General features: G+C 43.7%; 1 protein-coding gene across 1 annotated transcript in view; it reads right to left on the bottom strand.

Moving 5' to 3' along the window:
• The window catches only part of LOC121870847 (5-hydroxytryptamine receptor-like), a 95,969-nt gene extending 88,254 nt beyond the window's left edge, over positions 1 to 7,715 (bottom strand). Inside the window, exon 1 of the mRNA XM_042372817.1 lies at positions 7,429 to 7,715. Within this exon, the coding sequence (XP_042228751.1) occupies positions 7,429 to 7,441 (13 nt within the window). The 5' untranslated portion in view covers positions 7,442 to 7,715. The remainder of the gene's footprint in view (positions 1 to 7,428) is intronic.
• Between the last annotated feature and the right edge of the window lie 5,843 nt (positions 7,716 to 13,558).

Consider the following 13,558-nt stretch of genomic DNA (forward strand, 5'->3'; position numbering starts at 1 on the left):
GGCGCGCAGGAACGCCCACGTAACGGAAGTAGTGGCGGAACTTACTGATGGTGGCGGCAGACGTCGTGTCATTACCGCACTTGATGACAACCGGCCAACCAGAGAGACGGTCGACGATAACCAGGAAGGACTCTCCTGACACACAGAAAAGTCGGCAGACACAGACTCAAAGGGGCGGGTGGGGTTGTCGTCACTCATGAAGGGTTCCTGCTGCTGGCTGGGTTGTAGTACTTGGCGGGGCTTACACACATGGACAGCATTGGAGATGTCGGGGTCGATGCCAGGCCGGAAGACAGTCTGTCTTGCACGCCGTTTGGTGGCCTCGGCTCCACAGTGACTGTCGTGGAGGCGAGCCAGGGCGTGGAGACGTGAAGCAGCAGGGACAACTACCGAAGGAGAGGTGTCACTGGCCAGAGGTAGGGGTAGGGCGGCAGCAGGGTAGTTGCTGCTCCCTTCGTGCACCCTGTTGGCGTATTTTACCTCGAGAATCGGTGTTGGGAAGTCCTGGGAGATGATGGCCAACTCTTGGCAATGTCTGTAGGACAGCAAAGGAGTTGGGACACCATTATGCACGTCAATCCAGGCTTGACACGACCTGTTGCCCAAGGTGGTCTGTGCTTGGAGTGAACCTAGGGCAGGGGCCATCTGTGAACCATCTGCCGTGAAGCGGAGGTCCATGGGAGGCGGTCCTAGATCGCTTGGAGAGAGCCCCAAACATTGCAAATGCTGGGGGCCGATGACTGTAGCATCAGCGCCGGTGTCGGGCAGCATCTCGAGACAGGATGACACACTGCCGTAGGTCACGATGACTCTGACGTGCTGGGGAACTTTGGTCCTGGGACGCGAGGGGGAGTGCACCTTCCTAATATGGGTCGGGCGTTGTCCAGGGTCGTCGTGCTTCTGATTTGGCGACTGTGGGCGGCCCTCACTGGTGGAAGGGCGCTGCTGCTTCCGCCGACGCTTTCCCTTAGGTTTGTTGGTCGGACAACACTTGTCGTAGTGGCCCAGACGACCACACACATTGCACTGGACGCGTTTGGCTGGGCACCGTACTGTAAGTGACCAGTGGCCCTTGCTGTCACAACTGTTGCAGGTAGACTCAGCAGCTGGACATACCTGTGTTCCGTGCTGCCTACCACAGCTGTTGCAAAGGGAGCCGGGCGTGGGCGTGGTGGGCGTAGGCGTTGGGGCAGACTTCTTGTTCTTCTTGTACCGGGACACAGCACGTACAGCTGTAGGGGGAGCTCGGATGGCAGAGGTGGCACACCTGGCAGCCTCGTAGGAGCGACATATTGTCAACACATCCTTAAGAGAAGAGGAAGAGTCGCGGGAGGTGAGGCGTTGGACAAGCTCCTCGTCCTTAACACCCATCAGGATCACCTGCTTCAACTGGGTCTCCTCACACTGCTGGTGATTACCGGGACATATGTCTATCTCTTCCGAGGCTCTCTTGAGTCGTACATGGAAATCGTCAAAAGTCTCGCCCTCCATCTGTGTACAGCTAAACACTTCCCTCCTGCGGAGAGCTTCATTCCGCTGACCTTCGATGTGCCGTTCTAGAACATCCATTACCTCCTCTACAGACAACAAAGACGTCGGGGGCACTTGCAACGTATGTTCCAACACATGCTGCATTCCCAGAGACAGGCACATACGTAGCTGAATGAGCTGTTTAGGCTGTGACAAGCTCTGGAGATCCACCATTGTAGCATAATCAGTCCACCGTCGCCGCCACTCACGAAAAGTCTGGAAAGTCTCATCAGGCTTCAAGGTGGGTGGGGGTTGGACAACCACTTTGGTAGAGGGCATTGACAAGGTATCTGAGCCAGTCGGTACCCGAGTAGTGGAAGGGCCAAGGGCTTGACTAGCAGTGAGGCTAGATATCAAAGCTGCAAACCGTTCGTTAACTTCCAATCTCCGTTGGTGGTCCTCAGCATATCTTTTCGCTTCGTCCTGACGCATTTCCTCCCTCATAAGCTTCATCAGAGCAATTATTTTTGAGGACGAGGCTGAGGGTCGGGGGGTGTGGCTGGAAGAGGGTGGGGCGACGTGTACTGACTGGTCATCCATCTCTGTAGAGCTGTCATCCGTCTGACTCATCCGGGCGCTAGGGACACCGCTGCGTGTGGCCCGGAGTATAATTACTTTATCTGTATATTGTATGTCAAATCAGTGTTGACCGGTCAGCCCGTCGCATCAACCAGATCTGAGACAACAAAATTAATTGAATACACAGATAAGTAACTTATATATAACTGCTATATATATATATATATATATATATATATATATATATATATATATATATATATATATATATATATATATATATATATATATATATAATATATATGAAGAATGACCGCAGTCAGTTTGTTGAGTGCGTGGGTTGAATTGACGTGTGTAGGCGCGGTGGGCCCTTGGAGAGTCCGGGCGGTGGGGGTGAGCAGTGGGGTGGGTGCCCTCCAGAGCGGCCCGGACGGTCGCCTGACTCTTCTTCACAAATGCCCCTATATCAATATTCCACCTTCAGGAATCCTTTAAAACAGACACACACGCTAACAATACACACACACGAGGAGCGCCAAGACACTTCACGAGGAAATTGCGGTCACTGCACACTGCTCTCCAAAACCATTTGGTCATTCAAACGAATTTTTGGGGGAGACAATGGCGACGGATATTAATGAGTTGACGGAGGAGGTCTACCGGCCTTGATTTTACGAACGCACTTATTTCCACTTAATCAGTCACTTGATACTCACTGGCTGCCCATGGAGATGTTCGGGTGCTTGGTTCTAACTTCTGGGAGCAGACATAAACACCTGTAGAGTTCTGTAGGTTCTTATTAACGAAATATACAGGGGTGCGCTTACATGCGCAGAGTAGTCCTTCACTCCTATACTGGGGTCAACTGAGCCTCCTCTGACCTCTCGGGCGACATGTGGTAAGTGGTATGCTAACCCCGGCTTCCAGATGTCGCCAGGCACATTATCTAAGCGTGTGGTGACATGAAACGGGGGTATTGCCACACGCTGCTGACTAGAGAAATAATGTGTATATACTGAAGTACATACGTGGTATACATATAATATACATATACACTAAAAAACAAATATCTCAATGTAATGATTTGTGGAATGTTTATATGACGAGCCCCGAAAACGCACTAGTGAAGGGACTGTGGAATGTTATATGAAGCCCTGTAAACGCACTAGTGAAGGAGACTGTACAACTTGATAAGACATGAAAGGATGTTTGGTGAATTATCTCCAAGGAAACTGTCTTGAGTAACTCCCTGTGTTACTCTCGTAAGTTAAATGGTACAGTTCCTTGTTCAATGGTTGTAAGATATGTCTCACCCATGTGTCACCCCAGAGGAAAGCTGTTAGGAACCCGGTAGCAATGGTGTTTTTTTAATTACTGTCCTCATGAAGGTTTGACTCTTGGAGGAAGTTGCGAGCTCAGACCTGATTTATTCCAATAGGCCCCAGTTCTGATAGACCCCATTTTTGATGGGACACAGAAATAAGCCCTGGTTTCAATAAAAGAATGGGTTACTGTGAATTTAGGTTGTGTTACATTAGGTTAAGAGCTAGTTCGGTTAATTTAGATTATATTAGACTACGTTAGGTTGATAAGATTAAATAAGGTTAAGTTTGTGTTAGATTGTTAGGTACATCCTGCAAGCCTTTAATGTTTCAATATAATGTTGTCCGCCGCTTCAACAAAAACACTAATAGTTTCTTCTATTAACAGATAATGGCTGTTGACCTTCCCGAGACGTGAGGCGGAAGGCTGGTTGGCATGTCAATGATCTTACATGAGGGAGCTTGATCGAGTCTTACATCACCACAGGAGAAGTAAAGAATTTTTAATAACAAAACAACAGAACAAATAGGAGGTAGGATGTGCTGTAGACGTATCTTGAGGCTACGACAGCAACTTGATCCTCACACGTTAACCACTTGAGTGTTGGTGGTACAGTGGTAACGCACGTAACCTCACCAATATGTCAAGGGTCGAGCAACGGTCCAGACATACGTGGAAGGTCTGTCTGACAGAGATAAGAGCTCGAATCAGATTTCAAGGCCGGGGTGAGGCACGTGTCGCAGGAGAGGGAGCAGCTTATAATGCAGGCTTCTTCCTCACCCATACACACTCGCATCCTGCTTGCCTCTAACACTTTGCACTTATGTTGAACATTTTTCCTCACTAATAATAGATGGTAGCTTGTTTACGCTTTGCAGGCGCTTTTTAAACTTTCCTCTTACCAACACTAGTAACACCGGAAGGGGGTTGTCCTCACCACTCACCGAGTGTGACATACATCCAGTCTCCATACTGACCCTTTATGAGATAACCCCCACAATCCCCCATAATCCCCCACAATCCCACAACCCCAACCCCCAAATCCCCCTCCCACAATCCTCCCCCACAATGCCCCCTCCCCACAATCCCTCCCCCACAATCCCCCTCCCCACAACCTCCCCACAACCTCCCACAATCCCACAACCTCCCCCACAATCCCTCCCCACAATCCCTACAATCCTCCCCACAATCCCCCAATAATCCCACAACCCCCACAACCCCACAACCCCACAACCCCCCAACCCCCACAACCCCCAATCCCACAACTCTCCCCACAATCCTCCCCCACAACTCTCCCCCCACAATCCCTCCCCCACAATCCCCTCCCCCACAACCTCCCCAACTCCCCACAATACCCTCCCCCACAACTCCTCCCACAATCCCTCCCACAATCCCCCTCCCCACAATCCCTCCCCACAATCCCCTCCCCACAATCCCTCCTCCCCACAATCCCCTCCCCAAACCTCCCCACAATCCTCCCCACAATCCCTCCCCCCACAATCCTCCCCACAATCCTCCCACAATCCTCTCACAACTTCCTCATGACTAGTGACTGAGAGGAAGGGTAGAGGGTATAGAGAGGCCTACAGAATAATAGCCACCGAACTTAGTCCTCGCGCGAGTTTTTAAATGCATCAGTTCTATAGACATGCGCCGCACTTCTCGGGTTGAGTATTATTATCTGAACGAGGGAGTTAAGTTGGTTGAAATATTATAATAAGTCAGCTGGACGAGTAGAGAAGCGTCTAAGGTATTGGTAACGGTGGTATTCAGTGAGTGGCTATGTAACTGGGAACTGTGAGAAATATTCCAGTCTTTGCTAACTGGGTTTACAGAGGTGGGATATAAGGAGTGATTGGGACTTGCAGTTAAGGTAGTAGGTAACCAGTTGGTACCTGTGGTGTAAGGAAAGTTAAGGAGTTGGTGTTAATTTCATCTGGAGTGTGTGGCTATGTAAACAATATCTGAAGTGATGTTCTGTGAAATCCTGGAACTATGATAAAGAGTTGCCAAGGTTAGGGAAAGTCAAATAATGTCTCATCAATTGGTTGTGTACAAACAAGACATTGAAAGGAGGTTGGTATCACTATTGAATCCATGAGAGAATTTTCTTAAGGTTGATTCTCCATTGAAATTGATTGTTTTATGTTACTGGGACTAATTCTTGGTATTATATGAAAGCTTTTGAGACTTACTGCAAACAGAGGTGGAGAATCAAGGAAACTGTGTAAAATACTATGGAACACTGCTTCATAATTGACTATGTTTTGCAGTGGACAATATCTGCTGGGAATGTGAGTTATTAATGAAAAATAAGTGAATCTTTCATTTCTTGTGTTCTGTGAGAGATTTTAAAGAGTTAGGTTAAAAAAAAATTGTAAAGTCTTAGTAATTTTGAGCTTTTCCAGACTTGTAGTGATGTGTTGCATGAATAATAACCAATAAGTGTTGTAGGTCATATGAGTTAATTGTGTGATATATTGAGAGTTGATGGGTAATGTATATGAAATTCTGTTGGTGTTCGGCAGCAAAGAGTAGTGTGTTTGCTTTTCTTGTGGGATTCATTGACTAAAAAGGAGATTGACAGTAAAGTGATGAGATATTTGTGTGAAATAGAAAAGTGTAAATTACCATAATTATGACAGATTTATGAATAACAAGATATGGATAGACAGACTAATTAGTGTGAATTATCATTATTAGGACAAAGTCATGAATTATTCTGTAAACTTAAGGGAACAAAAATAAGAGTGATAAGAACCTGTTACTGATACATTTGGGATGTTAAGGAGTGAAGCTGATGTTCCTGAAGTATTTTCATTCAGGAGTTTGCTTAGTTCCCGGTCATAGTTGTGAGTTTACAGATTTACAGCAGAAAGTGTAGAGGACTTTTGTGAGTAATTATTATTTTTTACATGTATTCGGAGTTTGAAGCTTTAAGCAACATATCAACAAATGCAGGTCACTCTCTTTCAAATATGAGTGTAACCAGAAATCCATGCAATACGTATAATGAACACCTGTGTGTGTTATGTTTGTGAGGTATTGAGGTAAATATTATTTTGTAATGTGCTATATTGTGTAATTCACCTGATTTGTTTCTGTGACGTGTAAACCTTTTTTTCAGAACTAAAAGCATATGATTGATATGCTATCAATTGGCACTTGTTAGTGTTAAGTTTATACTATGGCTTTAAATTTAGTAAAATAATAATTTGTATTAATTTTCTTTGTGTTTAAATGAACCCAAAAATTTATATAACTCTTGAGCCACAGTTCCAGTCTAGGGTTTAATATTTTTTTTTATTCTTATACGTGGATATGGACAACGGCCTAGACAAGCCTTCCACTGTTATTAACTCTACTAAATAAATAATTAAAGTGAATGAATAAACTTAACGATAAATAAAAAGTTGAATTCTAAAATATTTGAAAATCTCTGAGAGTCTATGAGAAGTTTTAAGAAATTTGGCTTCATAGTTGACAACGTATATGACAGGTGCCGAGAAGATGACCACAAACATGACAAATGCGCAGCGGACATGGCGGACCTGTGTCATGGTGCCCTGTTTCTCTCTCTCTAAGCCTTTTGTAATATTCTCTGAACACTCACCATAGTTATAGAATATTTGTACTAATACCTGTGTATGTATGTATGTATGTATGTATGTATGTATAAACAATCAAACATTAAAACACCTCAACTATCCCACTCTAACTTTCTCTCCTATTAAGAGAGAGAAAGTAATTTCCTGGAAGGTATTTTCCCTAACTTTCTCTCTCTCACTGGCCCATTTGCCCTCCTCAATGTGATCTCTCTCCTGCAATTGCAACTTGAGCACCTTGCAAGCAGGTACCTCTTTAGTGGAGCTTAAAACAGGAAGGTAAGTTTCTCTATTTGTTTTCTTTGTGTGTGTGTGTGTGGGTGGGGGGGTGGGGGTGGTATAGGTAAGTGTACAGAGGGCATAAAAAAGGAGTGGATGAAATAAAGGGGAAGAGAGAGAAAATTGAAATAACGAAGAGAGAGACAGAAAACACACAACATCTGCTACTCACCTCGCCCCATCATGCCGGTCAGGTCAACAGAAGAATGTGTGAGTGTGTCTCTGTGTGTGTGTGTTAAAGGATGGTGGTGACCGTCCCTCCTGCGTCTGTGTAAGCGATGACGTACTTCACCACCCGATGTACAGCCCCGAGGACCTCAGCAACCACCACAAGTTGCGAGAGACAGCCTGGAACAGATCACAAAAGACGGTAAATAGAGGGGGAGAGTTATAAGGTTTGCAGGCCACTACACGGCCATTGTATCATGTTAAAATATGCAATCCCGACCAGACCATTTCCCAAAAGGTGGATTTATTACCTGTCCTGTGTGTGTGTGTAAAGTATGATAGATATCACTACAGGGGTTGCATTACACTGATACCCTCTCCTACCTTACCTATTCTTCGTCCTTCTCCTCATCCTCCCACTGATACCCTATTCCCACCCTTCCTCCTCTTCATCGTCTTCCTCCTACTGGCAGTATCCCTCACAGATACACCACTTTCTGACATACGCAGATCAAAGGTAGTAATATTTCAGGCTCTCAAAGTTGATGCACTGGAGGGGATCAGTCAGAGTTTAAGGTGGAGGAGGTTGGAACTTTTTAACATCGATTTTTCTAACTAAATATTGTAAATCGGAAAAGTTAACAAACACAATCGTCAATATATAAAAATAATTGAAGTAAATAATACACCCAAATTTCATTTTCCATATACAGGTTTTGCTGGTGTAATGAGGGTTTGGCTGGAATATCGTCCTGAAGTGATGAGAGGTACCTGTAAGTCACTTGGACGGTGTCTGGGATGCTTTATTGCTATTCTTTTATATTGACCTTATTTATTCCATCAAATGGACAAACACTTGATTGATTTAGAAATTATTAACAGCGGATTTCTTCCACATACAACGAAAGAGACGCTGGTGAAGGGTAAAGTGTTCCATATCTTCCTTAATATTGCTCTAATCCTCTGAAATTCGTATGAGCAAAAGAAAGCTTCCTAATAAAGGAAGGGTCTTTCAATACGCCGCATCCTAATGGGCGCAATCGGGACGCGATTCCATATAACAATAGTTTTAGATTTTGATTTTGAGGAAAATGCAGAATTCGTCTCAACTCAGTCTGTGGGTGCCGTGTGTGGTGGTGGTAGGGGAGGGGGGCGAGGGTCCCGCTTCAGATCCTTCGAATACTGTATTTTACCTTTTAGATTTGGTGTTGAGCGCAAAATAAGTATTTTCTAGAGGCAAAGACAGTGATGTATGTGTGTGTTGAGTGTGTACGTATTTAGTGCTGATGGCGGCGGCGTCTGACGGTCACGCGAATTGTGCATTTTCATCCGTCTAAATGTAAGCATCCGGCGATCGCGTTCTGATTGCGCTCAATCGATACAGCATGTGCGAAAACCCTTTCTTTGGTAAAAGGTTTCTTTGCTCGTGTTCAGAACAGTTACAGCAGTATTGAGTGGAATTACCTTCCACATTTTTTTCAGGATGTCCTTGTCTAGAGTGAGGCGAAGACGGTGATAATAATAATGTGTGTGTGGTAGTGTGTACGTATTTGGTGCTGGTGACGGCAGCGTCTGACCCGGTCACGCGAATTGTGCATTTTTCATCAAAATCTAAATGTAAAGCATCCATGGAATCGCGTTCTGATTGCGCTCAATCGATACAGCATGTGCGAAAACCCTTTCTTTGGTAAAGGTTTCTTTGCTCCTAAGTAATTTCAGAACGATTACAGCAGTATTAGTGGAATTGCAGCTACATTTTTTCCAGGATGTCTCCGCTCATATTATTGCTATTATCGACCCCAAGGTATATTTTCTTGATTTCGGAAGTAAATAATACACCCAAATTTCATTTCCATATACAGGTTTGCTGGTGTAGTAAGGGTTCGGCTGGAATATCGTCCTAAAGAGTGATGAGAGGTACCTGTAAAATCACTTGGAGGGTGTCTGGGATGCTTTATTGCTATTCTTTTATATTGACATTTATTCCATCAAATGGACAAATACTCATCGATTTAGAAGAATTGCTATCAACGGATTTCTTCACATTCAACGAAGAGACTGGTGAAGGGTAAAGTGTCCATATCTTCCTTAATATTTCTCTAATCCCTCTGAAATTCATTATGAACAAAGAAACCTTTACCAAAGAAAGGGTCTTTACATACGCCGCATCTAATGAACGCAATCGGGACGCGATTCCATGGCTGGTTCAGATTTTGATTTTGAGGAAAAATGCAGAATTCGTCTCACCTCGGGCTGTGGGTGCGTATTTGGTGGTGGTGGTGGGGACGACGTCCGATTGAATCCTTCGAATACTGTATTTTACCTTTAGATTTGGTGTTGAGCGCAAAATAGAGTATTGTCTAGAGGTAGGCGAAGATGGTGATGTATGTGTGTGGTAGTGTGTACGTATTTGGTGCTCGTGACGGCAGCGTCTGACCCGGTCACGCGAATTGTGCATTTTTCATCAAAATCAAAATCTAAAGCAGCAATGGAATCGCGTTCTGATTGCGCTCAATCGATACAGCATGTGCGAAAACCCTTTCTTTGGTAAAGGTTTCTTTGCTCCTAAGTAATTTCAGAACGATTACAGCAGTATTAGTGGAATTGCAGCTACATTTTTTCCAGGATGTCTCCGCTCATATTATTGCTATTATCGGCCCTAAGGTATATTTTCTTGATTTCGGAAGTAAATAATACACCCAAATTTCATTTCCATATACAGGTTTGCTGGTGTCGTAAGGGTTTGGCTGGAATATCGTCCTAAAGAGTGATGAGAGGTACCTGTAAAATCACTTGGAGGGTGTCTGGGATGCTTTATTGCTATTCTTTTATATTGACAACATTTATTCCATCAAATGGACAAATACTCATCGATTTAGAAGAATTGCTAACAACGGATTTCTTCACATTCAACGAAGAGACTGGTGAAGGGTAAAGTGTCCATATCTTCCTTAATATTGCTCTAATCCCTCTGAAATTCATTATGAGCAAAGAAACCTTTACCAAAGAAAGGGTCTTTGAATACGCCGCATCTAATGAGCGCAATCGGGACGCGATTCCATGGCTGGTTCAGATTTTGATTTTGAGGAAAAATGCAGAATTCGTCTCACCTCGGGCTGTGGGTGCGTATTTGGTGGTGGTGGTGGGGACGACGTCCGACTGAATCCTTCGAATACTGTATTTTACCTTTAGATTTGGTGTTGAGCTCAAAATAGAGTATTGTCTAGAGGTGGGCGAAGACGGTGATGTATGTGTATGTGTGTGGTAGTGTGTACGTATTTGGTGCTGGTGACGGCAGCGTCTGACCTGGTCACGCGAATTGTGCATTTTTCATCAAAATCAAATCTAAAGCAGCTATAGAATCGTGTTCTGATTGCGCTCAATCGATACAGCATGTTCGAAAACCCTTTGTTTGGCAAAGGTTTCTTTGCTCCTAAGTAATTTCAGAACGATTACAGCAGTATTAATGGAATTGCAGCTACATTTTTTCCAGGATGTCTCCGCTCATATTATTGCTATTATCGGCCCCAAGGTATATTTTATTGATTTCGGAAGTAAATAATACACCCAAATTTCATTTCCATATACAGGTTTGCTGGTGTAGTAAGGGTTTGGCTGGAATATCGTCCTGAAGAGTGATGAGAGGTACCTGTAAAGTCACTTGGAGGGTGTCTGGGATGCTTTATTGCTATTCTTTTATATTGACAACATTTATTCCATCAAATGGACAAATACTCATCGATTTAGAAGAATTGCTAACAACGGATTTCTTCACATTCAACGAAGAGACTGGTGAAGGGTAAAGTGTCCATATCTTCCTTAATATTGCTCTAATCTCTCTGAAATTCATTATGAGCAAAGAAACCTTTACTAAAGAAAGGGTCTTTGAATACGCCGCATCTAATGAGCGCAATCGGGACGCGATTCCATGGCTGGTTTAGATTTTGATTTTGAGGAAAAATGCAGAATTCGTCTCACCTCGGGCTGTGGGTGCGTATTTGGTGGTGGTGGTGGGGACGACGTCCGACTGAATCCTTCGAATACTGTATTTTACCTTTAGATTTGGTGTTGAGCGCAAAATAGAGTATTGTCTAGAGGTAGGCGAAGATGGTGATGTATGTGTGTGGTAGTGTGTACGTTTGGTGCTGGTGACGGCAGCGTCTGACCCGGTCACGCGAATTGTGCATTTTTCATCAAAATCTAAATGTAAAGCATCCATGGAATCGCGTTCTGATTGCTCTCAATCGATACAGCATGTGCGAAAACCCTTTCTTTGGTAAAGGTTTCTTTGCTCCTAAGTAATTTCAGAACGATTACAGCAGTATTAGTGGAATTGCAGCTACATTTTTTCCAGGATGTCTCCGCTCATATTATTGCTATTATCGGCCCCAAGGTATATTTTCTTGATTTCGGAAGTAAATAATACACCCAAATTTCATTTCCATATACAGGTTTGCTGGTGTAGTAAGGGTTTGGCTGGAATATCGTCCTGAAGAGTGATGAGAGGTACCTGTAAAGTCACTTGGAGGGTGTCTGGGATGCTTTATTGCTATTCTTTTATATTGACAACATTTATTCCATCAAATGGACAAATACTCATCGATTTAGAAGAATTGCTAACAACAGATTTCTTCACATTCAACGAAGAGACTGGTGAAGGGTAAAGTGTCCATATCTTCCTTAATATTGCTCTAATCTCTCTGATATTCATTATGAGCAAAGAAACCTTTACCAAAGAAAGGGTCTTTGAATACGCCGCATCTAATGAGCGCAATCGGGACGCGATTCCATGGCTGGTTTAGATTTTGATTTTGAGGAAAAATGCAGAATTCGTCTCACCTCGGGCTGTGGGTGCGTATTTGGTGGTGGTGGTGGGGACGACGTCCGACTGAATCCTTCGAATACTGTATTTTACCTTTAGATTTGGTGTTGAGCGCAAAATAGAGTATTGTCTAGAGGTAGGCGAAGATGGTGATGTATGTGAAGATGGTGATGTATGTGTGTGGTAGTGTGTACGTTTGGTGCTGGTGACGGCAGCGTCTGACCCGGTCACGCGAATTGTGCATTTTTCATCAAAATCTAAATGTAAAGCATCCATGGAATCGCGTTCTGATTGCGCTCAATCGATACAGCATGTGCGAAAACCCTTTCTTTGGTAAAGGTTTCTTTGCTCCTAAGTAATTTCAGAAACGATTACAGCAGTATTAGTGAATTGCAGCTACATTTTTCCAGGATGTTCCGCTCATATTATTGCTATTATTTGGCCCCATATATTTTCTTGATTTCCCGAAGTAAATAAATACACCCAAATTTCATTTCCACATACAGGTTTGCTGGTGTGGTAAGGTTTGCTGAATATCGTCCCGAAGAGGATGAGAGGTACCTGTGTGTCACTTTGAGGGCGTTCGGGATGCTTTTACATTCTTTTATATTGACAACATTTATTCAATCAAATGGACAAATAATCATCGATTTAGAAGAATTACTAACAACGGATTTCTTCACATTCAACGAAGAGACTGGTGAAGGGTAAAGTCTCCATATCTTCCTTAATATTGCTCTAATCCCTCTGAAATTCATTATGAGCAAAGAAACCTTTACTAAAGAAAGGGTATTTTAATACGGCGCATCTAATGAGCGCAATCGGGACGCGATTCCCTGGCTGGTTTAGATTTTGATTTTGAGGAAAAATGCAGAATTCGTCTCACCTTGGGCTGTGGGTGCGTTTGTGGTGGTGGTGGTGGTGGAGGCGACGTCCGGCTGAATCCTTCGAATACTGTATTTTTACCTTAGATTTGGAGTTGAGCGCAAAATAGAGTATTGTCTAGAGGCAGGCGAAGATTGCGATGTATGTATGTGTGTAGTGTGTGGTACGTATTTTGGTGCTTGGTGGACGGCAGCGTTCGACCCGGTCACGCGAATTGCATTTTTTCATCAAAAATTCAAATGTAAAGCATCCATGGAATCGCGTTCGATTGCGCTCAATCGATACAGCATGCGAAAACCCTTTCTTTGGTAAAGGTTTCTTTGCTCATAATCAATTTCAGAAATGATTACAGTATTAGTGAATTGCAGCTAAGATTTTTTCCAGCAGGATGTTCCGCTCATATTTTTACAATATCGGCCCCAAGGTA

This window comes from Homarus americanus, unplaced genomic scaffold, assembly GCF_018991925.1.
Source record: "Homarus americanus isolate GMGI-L3 unplaced genomic scaffold, GMGI_Hamer_2.0 scaffold21823, whole genome shotgun sequence".
NCBI lineage: Eukaryota > Metazoa > Arthropoda > Malacostraca > Decapoda > Nephropidae > Homarus > Homarus americanus.